This window comes from Myotis yumanensis, unplaced genomic scaffold (genome assembly GCF_028538775.1).
Source record: "Myotis yumanensis isolate MYYU_CA2020_CCGP unplaced genomic scaffold, mMyoYum1.0.hap1 SCAF_2, whole genome shotgun sequence".
NCBI lineage: Eukaryota > Metazoa > Chordata > Mammalia > Chiroptera > Vespertilionidae > Myotis > Myotis yumanensis.
In genome coordinates this window covers 117,528,037-117,547,364 of record NW_027223753.1, presented here as the reverse complement: position 1 = coordinate 117,547,364, position 19,328 = coordinate 117,528,037, and the positions used below count along the sequence as shown (strand labels likewise).

Genomic DNA, 19,328 nt, shown 5'->3' with positions numbered 1-19,328 from the left:
AACAAGATTGGTGAACCTCTAGCCAGATTCATCAAGAAAAAAAGAGAGTACCCAAATAAACAAAATCAGAAACAAAGGTATGAAGTAAAAACTGACGCCAGAGAAATATAAAGATCATTTTTAAAAATACTATGAATGATGACATTCCAATAAACTGGACAACCTGGATAAAATGGACAAATTCCTAGAAAATTAAACCCTTCCAAAATTCAATCAGGAAGAATCAGAACACCTGAATAGGTCAATAACTACTGATGAAATTGAAGTAGTAATCAAAAAACTTCCAGCAAACAAAAGCCCTAGTCCAGATGGTTTTACACGGGTGTTTTACTGATTATTCGAAGAAGAACTAATATTTATCCTCCTCAAACTATTCCCAAAAATTCAAGAGGAAGGAACACTTCCAAGCTCTTTTTATGAGGCCAGCATTACCCTAATTCCAAAACCAGATAGAGACACTACAAAGGAAGAGAATTACAGGCCTATATCCTTGTTGAACATAGAAGCTAAAATCCTCAACAAATTTTAACAAAACAGAACCAGCAATACATTACAAAGATCATATACCATGACCAATTCTGATTTATTCTGAGGATGCAAGCCAGGTATAATATTTGCAGTGATACAGCACATAAACAGTTTGCAAGACATTAATCATATGATCATATCAATTGATGCAGAAAAAGCATTAGATAAAATCCAATGCACATGTTTGATAAAAACTCTCATAAAATGTGGGAATAGAGGGATCTTACCTCAACATAATAAAAGCGACATATGAGAAACCTACAGCCAAAATCATACAAAATGGGCAAAAACTAAAACCATTTTCCCAAAAACAGGAATAAGAGAGGGATAGTTTCTTTCACCACTCTTGCTCAACATAGTACAGGAAGGCCTAGCCTAGTGATGGTGAACCTATGACACGCATGTCAGAGGTGACACTCGAACTCATTTTGGGTGACACGCATCGACAGAGACAAAAAATTGCATAATTCAAATATTTGTCTCTCACAAAGGCCAGAGTTGGGCATCACTTGAGTAATATTATTACTCACGTTACTCATGATCAATAATGCAATTCTAAAACCGGATGTAAACATGTACATCGGTGTTGCGTAGCAAAGATACATAGTGAAAACATCCAAGATACATTGTTCCAATATTGACATTAATATAAAAAGGTTAAGAATTGCACTATAATCTTTACTCATGACATTTTATTTTTACTCGAGTGACAAAATGCCCAATTCTGGAAACGGCCTCGTTATTGTCAACATGTGCCTCCGGTAAGCTTCCCGAGCATTCGGGTGCATTTGGCAAACGGACGCACTTGATCGCCATGTTTGTTAGGAGACAGGAGTGGGAGGGTTAGAAGAAAAAGATATACAGTGCAACAGACATTCTGCGTGTCGGATAATTGATTACAGCGCCATATATTTCTTGGTTATACATGCTATCTTTGAATTGTTTTGCACCAGGAGTCAGTGCAACAACACTGCAAAAAGTTAATAGGTAAGAAACCTATCAACTTTTTATAAAAAAAAAACGCCGTGATTTATATTTATTTATTTATGCAGCCTTGTGATGGAAAATAAAAAAAATAAAAAAGCAAGATTGAATGATAAAGGAAGTGGAAGTAGCAGTAGCCGACCCTTTCAAGACATATGGACCGAGATGTACGGGATTGTCGACAGAAACAACAGATCATTGTGCATACTGTGTAATGAAACGGTAGTAAGCAGAACGTGGAATGTAAAGAGATATTTTGAAACTAATCATTGTCAGCTCTTGAAAAAAGTATCTATGAAAGGAAGGAATACATTTCCAGGCAGCTACAGCTCTATAAAAGTCAATCAAATTCCATCATTAAATTTGTAAGATGCTCTATAAATTTAACATCAGCAAGTTACTGTATTTCTCACTCCATAGCTCAGCATGGAAAAGCCCTCAGTGATGGAGCATTAATTAAGGAAACATTTCTAAAATGTGCACCAGCTCTATTTCACGATATGAAAAATAAAGATGATATTATTAAAAGAATTTCTGAGTTACCACTCAGTAGAAATACTATCAAAGACAGAATAATAGATCTTAACAAAAACATACAACATCAATTAAAAAAAAGACTTAAATAGTTGTAAATATTTTTTGATTTCTCTTGATGAAACAACTGATGTCACATCAAATGCTCGGTTGGCCATTATTGCTAGATATTCTGATGGTCTCACGATGAGAGAAGAGTTGATAAAGTTAGAATCAGTGCCAATAAGTACATCAGGAAACGAAATATTTAAGGTTGTTATAAAAACATTCAGTGACCTAAACATTGATATCTCTAAAATTGTGTCAGTCACGACAGATGGGGCACCAAATATGGTGGGAAAAAATGTGGGATTCCTGAAATTGTTTATGGAAGCTATTAGACATCCACTTGTACCTTTTCATTGCATTATCCATCAAGAGGTGTTGTGTGCCAAATCAGGATTCTCAGAATTGAATGATTTAATGTCAGTTGTAACAAAAATTGTGAATTTTATAGCTTCTCGACCCCTTCACAAGCGAGAATTTTCTGCACTTTTACAGGAAGTTGATTCAACCTACAGTGGACTACTGATGTTCAATAATGTGAGATGGCTGAGTCGAGGTAAAGTACTTGAGCGATTTGTGGAGTGCTTTGAAGAAATTACGGTATTTATTGAGAATAAGGGTCTGGCAAACTTTCCTCAGATCAATGATCATAAGTGGGTCAGCAATTTGATGTTTTTTACAGATCTCTCTGTTCATATAAATGAACTGAACTTAAAATTACAAGGTTTTGGCAAAAGTATTGACGTTATGTTTGGATACATCAAATCTTTTGAAAGTAAACAAAATTTTCAAGCGAGATATTGAAACTAAAACTTGTAAGTATTTTCCTTGGATAAAAAAGTATTTTGAGAAGGCCACTACAACGAATGTAATGGAGTCCATACTTATGTACCAGAATATAGTAAACTCGTTATTTGAACATTTCAGCAAAAGATTCAACCAATTTAGAAGCCTAGAACAGACCATTAAAATAATTAAGTATCTGGAAGTAGTTGTTTAGAGTACTTTGGAATTAAAGGATTTCCAATGGATGCAAATTGATGATTTAGAGATGCAACTTGCAGATTTTCAAGGTAGCATTTGGAGTCATGTGTTTGTTGACTTAAGGTCGAAACTTGAAAATCGTTTGAATAATGAAGAAGAGTGCAACTACGAACAAGAAATTTTGAATGCTTGGAACAGAGTACCTGACACTTTTAGCGACATAAAAAACCTAGCGATGTCTTTGCTAACAATTTTTTCATCAACATATTTTTGTGAGACTTTGTTCTCAGCATTAAATAATATTAAAACGAACAAAAGAAACCGGCTAACAGATGAAACTAGTGGCGCTTGCTTGGCCTTGAAGTGCACCAAGTATGAACCTGCAATCGAAGAATTAGCAGACAAACTTCAGCACCAAAAAAGTCACTAATTTCTAGTTTTCATACCATTTGATTATCATTGTTTTTATTATTGTTTTTTTCTAAATGTACATTGTTTTTCTGTTTTTCTTTATTTTATACATATTTTGGTTGATTTTTCTTTGTTAAATGTCATTTAAATATATAAAATAAATATCAAAAATATAAATCTTTTTTTTTTACTATGGTTGCAAATATCAAAAAAAAAATGAATATTTCTATATGTGACACGGCACCAGAGTTAAGTTAGGGTTTTTCAAAATTTTGAAACACCAAGCTCAAAAGGTTCACCATCACTGAACTAGACTACCAACTTATACTATACACAATATTAACTCAAAATGGATAAAAGACTTAAATGTAAGTCTTAAAACCATAAAAATCTTAGACACCCTGGGCAGCAAAATCTCAGATATCTCTCGTAACAATATGTTGACCAATACATCTCCTAGGGCAAATGAAACTAAGGTAAGGAGAAAAACAAATAGGATTACATAAAAATAAAAAGCTTCTACACAGCACAAGAAACCATCAGCAAAATGACAAGTGAAACCAGTGCATGGTAGAACTAATTTGTCAAGCAGGAGGCTTAAGTTGTCCCCAGCAGTGGAGGAAGCTAAGCTTCCCCCCTGCTCTGCTGGCCCTGAGCTCCACTCAAGGCTACAAATTTTCAATTATAGAAGATAAATAAATCCCAGATACCTGCTTCCAGCCCAGGGCCATGGCCAGCCTGAAAACAGCCCTCAGCCCCTCACCCAGGCTGGCCGGGCACCCCAGTAGGGCACCTGACACTGAAGAGGCTGTGGCCAGCCTGAAAACAGCCCTCAGCCCCTCACCGAGACTGGCCAGGCACCCCAGAGGGACCCCTCACTCTGAAGGGGGAGTGGACAGCCTGCAAACAGCCATAACCCCCTCACCCAGGCTGGTCAGGCACTCCAGTAGGAACCCCCACCCTGAAGGGGGTGTGGCCAGCCTGAAAACGGCTCTCAGCCCCTCACCCTGGCTGGCCAGGCAAACCCTGCGGGACTCCCACCCTGATCCAGAACACCCTTCAGGGCAAACCAGCCGGCCCCCACCCATGCACCAGGTCTCTATCCTGTAAAATAAAAGGGTAATATGCAAACTGACCCTAACAGCAGAACCACTCGGAATGACTGGTCACTATGACACACACTGACTACCCAGGGGTAGATGCTCAATGCAGGAGCTGCCCCCTGGTGGTCAGTGCACTCACACAGGGGGAGCTCTGCTCAGCCACAATCCAAGCTGATGGCTGCCAGCACAGCAGTGGTGGCAGGATCCTCTCCTGCCTCCTCAGCAGCACTAAGGATGTCTGACTTCAGCTTAGGCCTGCTCCCTGCTGGCAAGTGGACATCCCCCAAGGGCCCCCGGGCTGCCAGAGGGATGTCTGACTGCCAGTTTAGGTCCAATCCCCTGGGGAGCGGTCCTAAGTCAGCAGGTGCACATCCCCTGAGGGGTCCCAGACTGCAAGAGGGCACAGGCCGGGCTGAGGGACCCCCCCCACAAGTGACAATTTTTGTGCACCGAGCCTCTAGTCAATAATAAAGTTCTTTTAAAAAGATTCATTCCCTTTTTTTATTTTAATGATGAACATGAAGTTAACAAAATTTTAAATATTATTTACCATCACTTAGAAAAATGAAATATTTAGGTATATATGTAACAAAAGTTACAGAGAATCTGTATGCTGAAAATTACAAAATGCTAATGAAATAAATCAAAGATTGATAGCAAATGGAGATATATCAAATGTTCATGAATCAAAGACTTATAATGAAGATGTCAATCTTATCCAAATTGATCTATAGGTTTAATGTAATCCCTACCAAAATCTCAGTCACATTTTTTGTACACAAAATGTATATTAAAAGGCACATACTTTTGAATATTTAAAATAATCAGTACAAAAACAAATAAGTAATAAATAATAATTCTACCTGATAATAAGGCTTACTACATACCTCTAGTAATTAATACAGTGAGGTCTAGACATATAAATCAATGCAATAGAATAGAGAACATAATATTGACCCAGTAGACATAGACCTAAGCAAATATGCTTAATTTATTCTTTATAAAGGTGCAAAAGCACTTCAATAAAGTAAGGATAGCCTTTTCAACAAATGGTGCCTAATAAAAAGGTTCATCTTTAGGCAAAAAAAAAAAAAAAAAAAAAAGTTAACTTTAATCTGAATCTCAAATATTATACAAAATTTAAACTAAAATGGATTACAGACTTAGATATAACACATAAAACTTTAGAAGAAAATCTTCAGGACCTAGGGCTAAGTTTGACATCAAAAGCTTGTTCCATTAATGGAAAAAATGATAAATTAAACCTCATCAACAGTAAATACTTTTGACTTTGCAAAACCCCTTGTGAAGAAGATAAAAAGACAGTCAAATTACAGACAGGAAAAAAATATTGGCAAACCAATTATCCATCAAAGGATACTATCAAAAATATATTAAGAGCCCTGAACGCTCAACAGTTTAAAAAATCCAATTGAAAAATGGGCAAAAGACACAAACACTCATTACACTGAAGAGAATATATAGAAAATATATTCAATTGTCAGGGCAACAAAAAAATAAAAACTGCACTAAGGTATCATTATTTGCTTATCAGAATGAATACAATTTTTAAAATTATGGTAACATCAAACATTAGTAAGAAATCAGAGGAATTGAATCACTTGCTGAGAGGAATGTAAAAGGGTACTGCCACTCTGAAAAACACTGTACATTTCTTATAAAGTTGAATCTGCAATTAGCTTCTGACCCCAGCCAGCAATTGCATTCCTGGACTTTTATAAGAGACTAGAGGCCTGGTGCACAAATTTGTGCACCAGTGAGTTACCTCAGCCTGGCCTGCAGGATTGGGCCAAAACTGACTCTCTGACATGCCCCAAGGGGTTCTGGATTGCAAAAGGGTGCAGGCCAGGCCGAGGGACCCCACTGGTGCATGATCAGGCTGGGGAGGGACTCGGGAGGTTGGCCAGCCAAGGAGGGACTGCAGGAGGGGGGCGTGTCTGGCCCATCTTGCTCAGTTCCCATTGGCTGGACCCCAGCAGCAAGCTAACCTACCAATCAGAACATCTGCCCCCTGGTGTTCAGTGCACATCATAGCAAATGGTTGAGCAGCCTTAGCATATCATTAGCATATTATGCTTTGATTGGTTGAATGACCGACACTTAGCATATTAGGCTTTTATTATATAGGATAAATAAAAATTTAAATTTACACAAAAACTTAAACAGCAGCTATATTAATAATAGCCAAAACCTAATGTTCTTCAACAGATGAATGATTAAACAAACTATAGTACACACATGCCATGGAATACTACTCAGCATAAAAACAAATGAATTATTCATACATACTAAAACATGGATGAACCTCCAGAGAATTATGCTGTGTGGGGGGAAAAGGTCAATTAGAAGGTCTCATACTGAATTATTCCCTTTTTGTAACATTTTCAAAATCTAATTTTAGGAATTTATTGATGGATAATAGGGGTTAGGAACAGCTGATTGGAGGGAAGATGTTGTATGTGGTTATAAAAGTGCCACCCAAGGAATACTTGTGATAAAACTATTTCATATCTTTAGTATGGTTGTAAATACATAACTCTATATGTGTGAGCTAAACACACACACACACACACACACACACACGCATATTCTTTGCAGAAATATAAATAAGATATATGGATTGTATCAATGTCAGTATCTTGGCAGTGATATTATATTTTACAGTGTTATGAAATTTTACCATTGAGGAAAACTGGATAAAGTGTACACAGGGTCTCTCTGTATTATTTCTTATATCTATATGTAAATCTAAATTTAACTTGATAAAAATTTAAGTTAATAAATGCACAGGTCCAATTCTGGATGATAGAAGACATCACTAATGTTTAAAGAATTATAATACTTATAATGAATAGCAACTGTGACTACAAAACATTTACAACTGACCTAAACATATGTTTAAATATGAGAATCTATTTTAAATATTTATCCCTCAATAACCAAAGTCAATGACTGTGACTAGAAACTTTTATTTATAAACCACTTCAAGCTTTTCATCTCTAAACAGAATAATTTTGCTTTCTTATCTATCACCTTATAAATTCATTATGTAATACATTTCTAAAAGATTCTCTCTTGTTCTTCAAATTTTTCCTCTTGTGTAATTATAAATATGTTGGGAAAATTATTATTTACTTGCACATGCCCAGGTTATGGGCTCAACCTCCAGTGGGGAGCATGCAGGAGGCAACCGATCGATGATTCTCCCCATCATTGATGTTTACATTTCTCTCTTCCTTCTCCTTTCCTCTCTGAAATAAAAAATATATTAAAAAAACATTTTTTACTTACTACAGAATGGATTTATGCCAGTAGTATCCAAAAACGCAGTCGTCCTAAGAGATCTTTTCATTCTTTCTTCTAAAACATCTTTCCATAGCTCAGCTTGATAACCTGATATTTGAGAAAAAGAACATTAGAAATTGGACTTCCATCAAATAGCATGTAAAAACTTCAATTTCCTAAAGAAACTAAAGCATCAATGTATATTATTATCATTATTATTATTATTATTATTGCTATTATTATTCATGGATTTTTATAACTTAAAACTTTTCAAATTTCACATATTTTAATTACAATAATAAGTCTTAAATTGAAGACTTACAAATAAATCCACTCCCTGGAAATCTTATCAGAACTTAATGTACTCCATATGTCTACAGTCCATTTGTACAAATTTTCATTATTGTATTACAAGTTCAGAATCGTACCTGTAACTCTTTTTAGTAAAGTTATCAGAATAAATCAATTAGATAAGACTTTAACACTAAATTTAGCTCTATGAGTACTGCCCCCAATACTTCTACATATACATTCATATAAATACAGTATGCCTATGTATACATTATATATAATATATAGTATAGGTAGCATTGATATGCACTATATATTATGTAAGTGATATATATTGTAGATACATACATTATGAGGAACATGTATTATACAAATAGGTACATATTAAAATGCTTCTCACTTCTTGTATTTATCTGTTTCCACATTGCTACCTCTAAATTTGAGGTCTGAATATAGTAGAAAGGATACTTAACTGGGAATTCAGAGGTTTATTGCTAGTTCTCACTTGTACCCTGAAGCAATCCATATGTTCACAGGAGGCTTCTTATTTATATAGAAAAGCAATGGGACCAGAGAAGCAACCCCCAAAATAAGGTATGAAGAAACTAATTCTACAAAACGTCTTGTGGACTGACTACGAGAAAATAAAACTGGCAAAGCTTGCTTATTTCCTATCCCTCCATAGCAATTCTCTGTACCTTAGTGTAAACCTCCTGCTAAAGAAAATTGGGGGAGGCTGTTCAGTTCAGCCTTTGTAATTGCTGCCCATTCAATTGAGCCCTTTGGCTTTGGAAGCATATCTGGCAGACCTTGTCATGATACTGATCAGATGTTGACATGCTCATGACACGCTTGGGTTTTGCTATTCTCTTTAGAATCTCTGAACAAACAGACTTTGAGATTCTTTCCAGCTCTAACATTCTATTTTTATGTGGAATCTTTTTTTCACCAAATTTCCCACTGGCAGGCTTTAGTTCTCAGAAGTGGCAACACTTAAATGCTCTTACCAAGCTTTATCACTTCAGAAGGTGTGAACCATGTATGAGTCATGTCTACTTGCTAATAGCAAATGAAAAGCTAACTATGATTATGATTCACACCTCTTCAATTGCTCCTAACACTAAAAAACATCTCAGTGCCACTAAGAATGCACCAGTCTCTTTCTTTAGTGGAAATATACTAGTAGATGGATGACAAATAGATAATGAGTCCTTTTGAATATAAAGAACATGGGTCATCATGAAACCACCAAATTTTTCCACTCTATTGAGAATAGAAAGGCAGTTGATCAAGTTCCCCTCACTACACATATTAAAAATATTTAGTAAAAAGTGAACTATTTTTTTCTGGTTACTACACAGATAATTTTTCCATAAAATGTTGACATACAAATAAATAGGAAAGCTTGAAGCAGCAAAATACTAATACAATTATGCTATACATTTCCCAAAAAGAATTATAGTAATTATAATAATCTCTCTTACCTAGCCTAGGACATGATTTCTTCTTAAAGTTGTCACAATCCATACATGAACCAGTCTTGTAATCTTTGTATGAATGACAAGGAAATGAAATAAAATTGCAGTTTGTTTCCAAAGCTGCCATGAACAAGTGGATTGCTCTCTGGTGGTCACATTTAATAAATTGCATTCCTTAAGTGTTAAAAATCAAGCAAAAGAATTATAAATGCATTAGACTGAGTTCAAGAAAATTGGAGAAAAATTAAAAATTAAGTTCTACTCAATACTGCTTCATGAATATTAAAGTGTTGACTACAATGCAGTGTTATTGTGAGCAACTAAATAAGTCATACAAATTAAAACTTAAGTTTAATATTCCTTTTACATCATATTTATAAGAAATTTTCCTAATCATTAACAGCAATTTTTTAATTTCAATAATTTAACAAACTCAAACATGGTGCTATCTACACTAATAAAAGAGAAACATGCAAATTGGTGTCACTCCGCTATGCCCACCAGTCAATCAGATGAGTATTCAAATTAACCCAACAAAGATGGCGGTTAATTTGCATATGCAGGCACAGAGTGAAGACTGAAGACAACATAGAAGGAACCCAAGAGCTGCAGAAGGGAGCGAAGCTGCAGAGAAGCAAGGGGGGTAGTGGAGGCAGGAGGGAAGCAAGCAGGGCGGCGGAGGCGGGAGTAAAGCCTGCCTTGGTGGGTTTCCCTCCCTTTTCTGCTTCGCTCCGGCCGCAGGAAGCCCTATTCTTGCAGGAATCTTCCTGCAACGGGCCTCTAGTCATACTTAATGACTAGTATATACATCTTTTTTCTAACCCCACACTCTTAACATTTCTACTCAATGTCAAATATGACTATGAAATACTAAAGCTTTATCATGTCCCATTCTGGCCAGGTGGCTGAGTTGGTTGGAGCATCGTCCTGTACACCAAAAGGTTGCTAGTTCAAGCCCCACTCACATATGGGAGGCAACTGATCAATGTTTCTCTCTCACCTCTCTCTCCCTTTCTCTTTCTCACTTCTTCTCTCTAGAAAAATATATTCACAGGTGAGGATTATTTTAAAAACATTATCATGTCCCTTTTCCTTTGCCAACTTTTCACGTCCTTATCCCTTTGACCAAACTTCTGTTGCTGCAGTGGCATCTAGCAATGTGTTCCTAATCACTGTAGAACTTAGAGCATTACTCTCTAAGGCTTTGAAGTTAGCCCAATCCCATACATGGAGAAGTTTCTAAGCTATTTATGTACAAAACAACAAAGTGCAAGAATTTATAAATCTGTGTTTATACAATATTATGGTGACAGTAAAGATTAAATTGTGAGGCCAGACTTGTGGTATATGATACTTGGCTGGCTACATGTGCACCTTCAATGACTTAAAACTTTTCCCAATGTTAAAATTAAGAACTAAAACTGCTAAACCATAGTGTACTAGTTCTCATCCATGATCATATAGTATATCTACTGGTAAACTTTACAAACTAAGAAGGATAAAACTTAACCATTTTTCACCAATAACTCCGGATTCATGGCAATAGTGATCAAAATTTTGCCCCACAGTTTAAGAGGAGAAAAAAAATACTGATTTCCTTTCATCATTTTGAATCATATGTAATTCATGTGAAAATACTATTTGTATACCTGAAAATATTGTTGTAGGACAGCCAGGCTGCTTTTCTCCTCCATTTGGATAAAAATCTATATGTCCCAAGGGTTCTAAAATGCCTAAACCTAAGAAGAAAAGCACCCAAGAATCACAAAATGCATATAATCAGATCAACAACACCTGTGTAAAATAAATTCTCCTATAAATCTATTGAAGGAGACTTTTAAAAATTTAAATTGAAAATAAAATAAATGCAATTTTTAAGAAGATGAGTTTTTCTGTTACTAATTCCTCAAATGAATTCCTCATGAAAAGTATGGTTCATCAATTCAATACATTTACCAGTCACCAGTTTACTATGGGTCCATCATAATTCTTTGTGCTATGAACATAAATGAAAAAAATTGGAAATGACAGTGGAAGTAAGACATAAAAAAAACCCAAAATACAGTATGTCAGATAAGTGCTATAGAAAAAATTAATAGAATAAGGGAACAGTAAGTAACTAGTGGAAGTGGTAGTTTGCACTTTTAAGTAAATTAGTTATAGAATTTCCCACTTAGGAGTTAAGAGTTGAGCAAAGAGCTGAAGGGTATGTGTGAGGCAATGAGCCAAGTAGACAACTGTGTGAGCATGCCCAGGGTACTCAAAGAAGCCAGGTTAGCTACAGTATAATGTGTAAGAAGGAGCATTGGAAGAAATGAAGGGTAGTCATATAGGACCTTTTAGGCAAGTGTGATGACTTACTCTTATTCTGGATAATAATGCATGGGACTTGGTGCTGGATTCACAAATTGGAAAAAAAAATCGAAAAATGCTGTTTAAGGTGGAACAAGTTGTGCCAGAATGACATGAAATATGTAGCTGTGATTTAAGGGCTTCTGCACATCTGTGGATCCTTGGGGTACTAGGAAGAGTACAAATTTTGGGTCCATTACAAAAATGGAGTCTATAACCCAGGTCTATAAAGAGGGTAACAAGTTCACAATATTCAGAACGGTAATTGGATATAAACTTTGCTGCCAAATAAGATAGTAATGCTTTGGCTTCAGGTGGAAGAATTATCCTACAACTTAATGAATTCTTGAAAGAGATCAGTAATAAATTTAGCATAACAAAGATAAATACTAAGGTAGATAGTAAGGGTTAGATGACCCTCTAGAAAATGAAAAGGACACCATTCCTGAGTGGACAAAACATTAGATCAAACATTGCCACCACAGACCGCCCAAGAAAAGCTCTTCTATAATAATAAAAGCGTAATATGCAAATCGACTGTGCCAGAGGCTAAAACCAACAGTAGTTAGCATATTGATGCAAAAAGACCCATTGGAAGGCCAATGGACTTTGATATTCAGCAGGGCTAAAAATCAGCATAATATTGCCCTGCTGTGGACTCAATGGTTGAAGGCAATTCCCTAACCTGATAATCCTTTTACTGTTTACCAAACTTTACCTTTGATATGCCTGTATGCATTGCTAAAGGGCAAATGTGTATTCAAGTAAATAAAAAGCAGACTGGCTAGAAGTTGGCGTGCCTCTCCTAGAGAGAGGTTTCCACCTGGCCCCCGTGCCTTCTAAATTCATATTTCTTGTATAGTATTTTCATTTGTGCCTCAGCCCCTCCTTCAGATCCTGAACTCTGCTGCAAAGGTTGTGGCAGACTGAACAGCCAAACATCAAAATGACCATCCGGATGACCACACTATGACATGTACTGGTACCAGGCCAGCCAAGGCAGGTGTGATGCAATTGGTCAGGGGGGCCAGGCCATCACCCCATGATCACCCCACAGAGGGAGGCCCAGGCCACTGGCTGGCGGGACAATCAATTAGGTGGCTCCATGATTGCCCCAAAGAGTGAAGCTCAGGCCACCCTCTGTGGGGCCATTGATCAGGGGGCTCTGGGAACTGGGGAACCGGGGGTATGTGGTAGTGGACATGGGCAGCATCAGGCCAAGGCAGGTTCAGGGCGGGGCTGGGGAGTGAGGCCATGAAGCCAGGACCAAGAAGCTGGCAGCCAGGGAAAGGTAGGCCTACCATTGCACAAATTTTGTGCATCGGGCCTCTAGTTTCATAATAAACTTGCAAAATACTGTAAGCTTTAATATAATTTCTTAGGGACTTTTAACATTTATAAAGTGCTGCTTATAGTGAAACATTTACTGGGAGACATTATTGTGAACTAAAAATAAATTTTGGGAAATGTTTTCACAAGCTGTTAATAGTAATAAAAAAAAATTTTAAGATTAAAAAAAATGTAACAACTTGATTTAATTCTAGTATATCACAGAACAAAACAACAACTAGTGAGGTGTCCCCAGGGCATGAGAACACTGGGCATGTGCATTAAAGGACAGGAAATCAGTATATAAGGAAAGAGACAGCATGATTTAGATGCTTTATTAGAACCTCTTAGAAGTCCGTGAATCATTGTGTCATTTGATTGTGACAGTGGAAAAGGTATACTAACCAATCCCTCTTTACATGCCATCATCTGCTTAACTTGTGGAATTTAAGCAAGGATGAACAACCTCCTAAATGTGGCCAAAAAATGTCCAATAGTTTGTGAGATCTTTAAAATTTCCTTATATCTGAGCTCAACATGAAACTCCAAGAGTAAGGGTTCCAGGTTTAGAGTCATAATTTTCTCCAATCTGCCACTGAGGTAGAGTCAAACCAAGAAGACTGCTCAGGAATCATGGAGAAGCAAAATATATTTATTATTAACTTACAAGCAGCCAATTCAGGCATATTATGTCCCTTTTATCATATGGAGGGGGCAGGGCAGCATGGTCTGCTCAGGTCATTCATTCACTTGGCTTCAGGGTGGGGAGAGCAGATGTGGGTTTTTAATGCTCTTTTATTATATATGTAACACATAAATACAGGAAGGAACATAGAACGTGATGCTAGTGATAATTATAAAGCCAGTAGCCACTGAGCCACTTGATGCCCATGTCAAGAAATAGTAACTTAGAAGCCCCTAGTGTACCCTATCCAATCACCAGTTTTTCTTTCCTCTAAAAAAAAACATTTTTTTCCATTTATAAAATCCTTCATTTTGATATTCTTTATTATCTCAGCTTACCTCATAAAACACTACAATTTAGATTTGGCCATTTTGAAAAAATACATAAATTGACTCATACTCCATGTATTATTTTGTGCCTGGCTTCCTTAGACTATTAGTGTACAGGGTGGGGCAAAAGTAGGTTTACAGTTGTTCATATGGAAAATGATACAAAATTTAACAAATAATGACACAAGAATAAACTTTGTGTTTCATGTACTCACAACTGTAAACCTACTTTTTCCCCACCCTGTATTTCTGATATCAATCCACATTGTCAGGTGAATATGCAGTGTCAAAATCTCTGTTCCTCCCTGACCGGTTTGGCTCAGTGGATAGAGCGTCGTCCTGCGGACTCAAGGGTCCCGGGTTCGATTCCTGGTCAAGGGCATGTACCTTGGTTGCAGGCACTTCCCCAGTGGGGAGTGTGCAGTAGGCAGCTGATTGATGTTTCTCTCTCATCGATGTTTCTGACTCTCTATCTCTCTCCCTTCCTCTCTGTAAAAAATCAATAAAATATATATTAAAAAAATCTCTGTTCCCCATTTGTGATTGTCATAAAAAGATTACCAAAGATACCAACTCTGTGGCATCTAGTGATAACTAAGATATGACCAGCTTTTCATCAAAAGATGCTGAGTACAGTTGGCTCACCATATCCATGGGTTCCACATCCATAGACTCAACCAACCACAGATCAAAAATATTCCAAAAAAATACGTTACATTGTTTCTGACATGTGTTATGTAGTTAGGCCTATTTTGGTTGCAACTCTACTGAACAGTTCAGACTTTTTTCTTGTCATTATTCCCTAAACAATACAGTATCACAGTTATTTACATAACATTTACAATATATTAGGTATTAGTAAGGTAGAGATGATTTAAAGTATGTGGGATGATGTGTGTAGCTTATATGCATATACTGTGCCATTTTATACATGGGACTTCAACAGCTGTGAATTTGGGTATCTGAGAGGGTCCTGGAACCAATACCCATGGATACCAAGTGATGACTGTATATGACAATCCAAAAGAGTTTATTAGGAAAAGTAAGATATGCAAACAAAAATAAGAAAAAGAATATAGAACTAATTCAAAAGGCTGTAGGCAGATTAGATATTGGGATTTCAGGAAGAATAGTTCAGACAAAGAACTTAAGAGTAATTGGGCAACAGGTGTGCTGTGTGTAGGAATGTTAAGCTGATATACAGAGCTAGAGATAAAGGTGACTTGAGATGTTGGGGCTATTGTACTCAGAGTATGAAACTTTGGGTACTGTAGGTGAACTTAGATTCCAAATAAGGAGCAGAATTGCTCCCACTATAGTTTCAGTCCATTGGCATATAGACATAGAAGCTGAAAAGTTGTTATCAATGGCATATATGGCATTTATATTCCTCACAAAGGCATTGCCACAAAGCACATTCAGAGTAATATGGGAGCAAATAAATTACCTGGACCAACGAAAAAGAAACTTGAGGAAACAGGGAAGTATGAGCAGTCCAAGGGTCACTTTCTCCTGTCTCTGTCTTAACACCATTTCCTCCCCATGACCACAACCACAACACACCTTAATCAGAGCAACATACTAGTGAAGTGTAGACTCTGTAATCAAAGGTTTCATTTTAAATTCTGCCTCTGCCACTTGCTGGTCTTGGGACTTGACCCTAGCTTCCCCATTGGTAAAACATGAATGATAGTGTTTACTTATCTATAGGGACCTAGAAGAAGTCCATAATTAATTCACATACACCTAAAGCATTGCCTGATGTATAGGAAATGTTCAATAAATCTATATGTATAAAAGGCTAAATGTCGTCCTTCCCTCCAACCGGAAGCTATGATGTGCACTGACCTCCAGAGGGCAGACGCTTAATGCAGGAGCTGCCATGATGTGCACTGGCCATTTAAAAATAAACGGCACTATGGGCCTGGCACCGACAAACCAACACTTGGCTTCCCCCAAGTGAAACACAGGCCCTGCCATCACCCTGGAGCAACACCCCACCTAATTGCACTGGACACTTCCAAGACTCCATGGTGCAAAATGTGGCCCACAGCCCAGTCCAGCCCGGAAACAGTCCCTGTGGGCGCCAGGTAATGACACCATGTATCAATGCCCGGCTTCCTCTCCCTAGCGACTAGCCTCCTTGGAGTTTCTTCAGCCCAAGAACATGACTTGCTTTATAGCCAGGTACAAACATTTTACAGTTTAACCAAATGTTTGTGAAGCATTTTCATGTGCCTCATCTCATTTGATCCTCACAGAAGTCCTGGAGTAGGTAGGTAGGAGACTCAGTAGAATCCTATTTTCTTCTCATTAGCTGAAAAACAGATATTTGGAAAGTTTAGAAACTTGACCCAAATGAAAAGAAGTAAGAAATGGTGGACCTTGAAAATGACTTCAAGTTTTCTCACTGCACAGAATATAGTCAAACACTGCTACAGTTAAGTATTTTATCCTTTGTTCTCCCTGCATGATCTACAATAATAATCTGCTTCGTGTTGATATTTACTGCTGTGTTGCTGACAATTACCTGAAAGAGAAGTTGGGGTGCTTCACTGGGCTGGAAAAAGTTTAGCTACATCATAAAGCAGGTCTAATAAAACAAGTTTATTCTATATATATATAAAAGGCTAAGTCGACTCTCACATGCACAATACATATAAAGCTCCCGCTGGCGCCAATCACAAGCATGTGTTTCGATCTGTCATTGTCGATTATAAATTTGGTTGTTTTTGTTGACATTCTGAAGCCTAAAGAAAGTGGCATCACTGACGGAATATGTCTGAAGACCAACTTTTGCCACACGTACCTCTGAAGCCAAAAGAAGCTGGCATCGTTCATTGTAAACAGGATTTCAATAATCCAAATGTCACTAAAATGAAACAAATCAGGATCCTGTTTCCTACATTATATGCAATGACGTGTCCTATTCTTTTTCACCTGGTGAAAAAGAACGGATATTGCATCAAGACTCAGAGATGACAGTGTAATCAACAATAATACTAGACAAGCCCTAGCCGGCTTGGCTCAGTGGATACAGCGTCAGCGTGCGGACTGAAGGGTCCCATATTCAATTCCAGCCAAGGGCACATGCCTGGGTTGTGGGCTCATTCCCCAGTAGGGTGTGTGCAGGAGGCAGCCAATCAATGATTCTCTCTCATCATTGATGTTTCTATCTCTCTCTCCTTCTCCCTTCCTCTCTGAAATCAATAAAGAAATATATTTTAAAAAACAAAAAAATGAAAGGAGATCCACGGGATTCCTGGCACCGGGGGATTTGAGATCTGGGTTCTGCGATCACGGAGGACTGAGCCTAAAGGAGGCAGCCTGAAGAGCTGACCAGACCACGCAGTGCCACAGATCAAAGCAACAGCAGCCTCCTGAGCACCACACCCTCTGTCTGAGGAACAGCAGCTGTACGTGAAGCCTCCCCACACCAGCCAGAAGAGCCACCACAGCTGTGAATAGCACCCACCAGAGGAGCTGCTGCCAACTGAGGAGCAGCTTCTACCGCAACCGCCCGAGGAGCAACCATAGCCCAAGGAGCCACTGTCACCCAGGGACCAGCCACTGAACAACTCAATGTCTAGATATGTCAGTGAGATCAAACATGGGTAGGCAAAGAAACCCCCAAAAGAAAGAAAAGGAGGACTCACCAGAAAAGCAGCTAAGTGATACAGAGGCATGCAACATGACTGAAAAAGAATTCAGAATAAGGGTCCTAGAGTGCATAAACCGGATGGAGGAAAAAATCAATAACTTATGCAAGAAGCAAGAAGAAACAGATGAAAAATCAACTACCCATGCAAGAAGCAAGAAGAAACAGATGAAAAAATTAATAACTTATGCAAGAAGCAAGAAGAAACAGATGGAAAAATCAATAACTTACGGAAGAAGCAAGAAGAAACAGATGAAAAAATCTATAAATTATGTAAGAACCAAGAAGAAATGAAGAGCGCGATAGAGCTGCAATAAAAAACAACATTGAAAGTATCAACAGTAGACTAGGAGAAGCAGAGGACCGAATTAGTGAATTAGAAGACAAGGAAGCAAAACACACCCAAACTGTGCTGCAATTGGAGAAAAAAATTAAAAGACAGGAGGAGAGCCTAAGGGAGCTTTGGGACAACATGAAACGAAACAACATACAAATAATAGGGGTGCCAGAACAACAGAAAGATGAACAAGGATTAGAAAACCTATTCGAAGAAATAATATCAGAAAACTTCCCTGAGGTGGGGAAGAAAAAAGTCACACAAGCCCAGAGAGTCCCAAACAAGGTGAACCCGAAAAGACCCACACCAAGACACATCATAATTACCATGGCAAATGTTCAGGACAAAGAGAGAATCTTACAGGCTGCAAGAGAGAGATGGAAAGTTACATACAAGGGATCTCCCATTAGATTATCAAATGATTTCTCAACAGAAACACATCAGGCCAGAAAAGAATGGACGGAAATTTACAAAGTGATGCAAAGCAAAGCACTGAATCCAAGAATACTCTATCCCGCAAGGCTATCATTCAAAATTGAAGGGGAAATAAGAAGCTTCACAGACAAAAAAATGCTAAGGGAGTTTATCACCACCAAGCCAGCCATGCAAGAAATGCTAAAGGGACTGGTGTAAAAAGAAGAAATAAAAAGCTCAGAAAGAAAACAGCCACACAAAAAAAGAAATGGCTACAAACAAGTACCTTTCAATAATAACTTTAAACGTAAACGGACTAAATGCTCCAAACAAAAGACATCGAGTGGCTGAATGGATAAAAAACATGACCCATACATTTGCTGTCTACAAGAGACCCACCTCATTAGAAGGGACTCCCACAGACTGAAAGTGAAGGGATGGAAAAATATCTTTCAGGCAAATGGAAAGGAAAAGAAAGCTGGGGTAGCAATACTTATATTGGACAAAATAGACCTCAAAGTGAAGGCCATAACAAGAGATAAGGAAGGCCACTTCATAAT

General features: G+C 37.7%; 1 protein-coding gene across 1 annotated transcript in view; it reads right to left on the bottom strand.

Annotated features, from left to right (window-relative positions):
- The window catches only part of LIPI (lipase I), a 59,955-nt gene that overhangs the window by 29,429 nt on the left and 11,198 nt on the right, over positions 1-19,328 (bottom strand). Inside the window, exons 4-6 of the mRNA XM_070403754.1 lie at positions 11,314-11,403; positions 9,671-9,838; positions 7,902-8,003 (exon numbers count right to left, since the gene is read on the bottom strand). Of these exons, the coding sequence (XP_070259855.1) occupies positions 7,902-8,003; positions 9,671-9,838; positions 11,314-11,403 (360 nt within the window). The remainder of the gene's footprint in view (positions 1-7,901; positions 8,004-9,670; positions 9,839-11,313; positions 11,404-19,328) is intronic.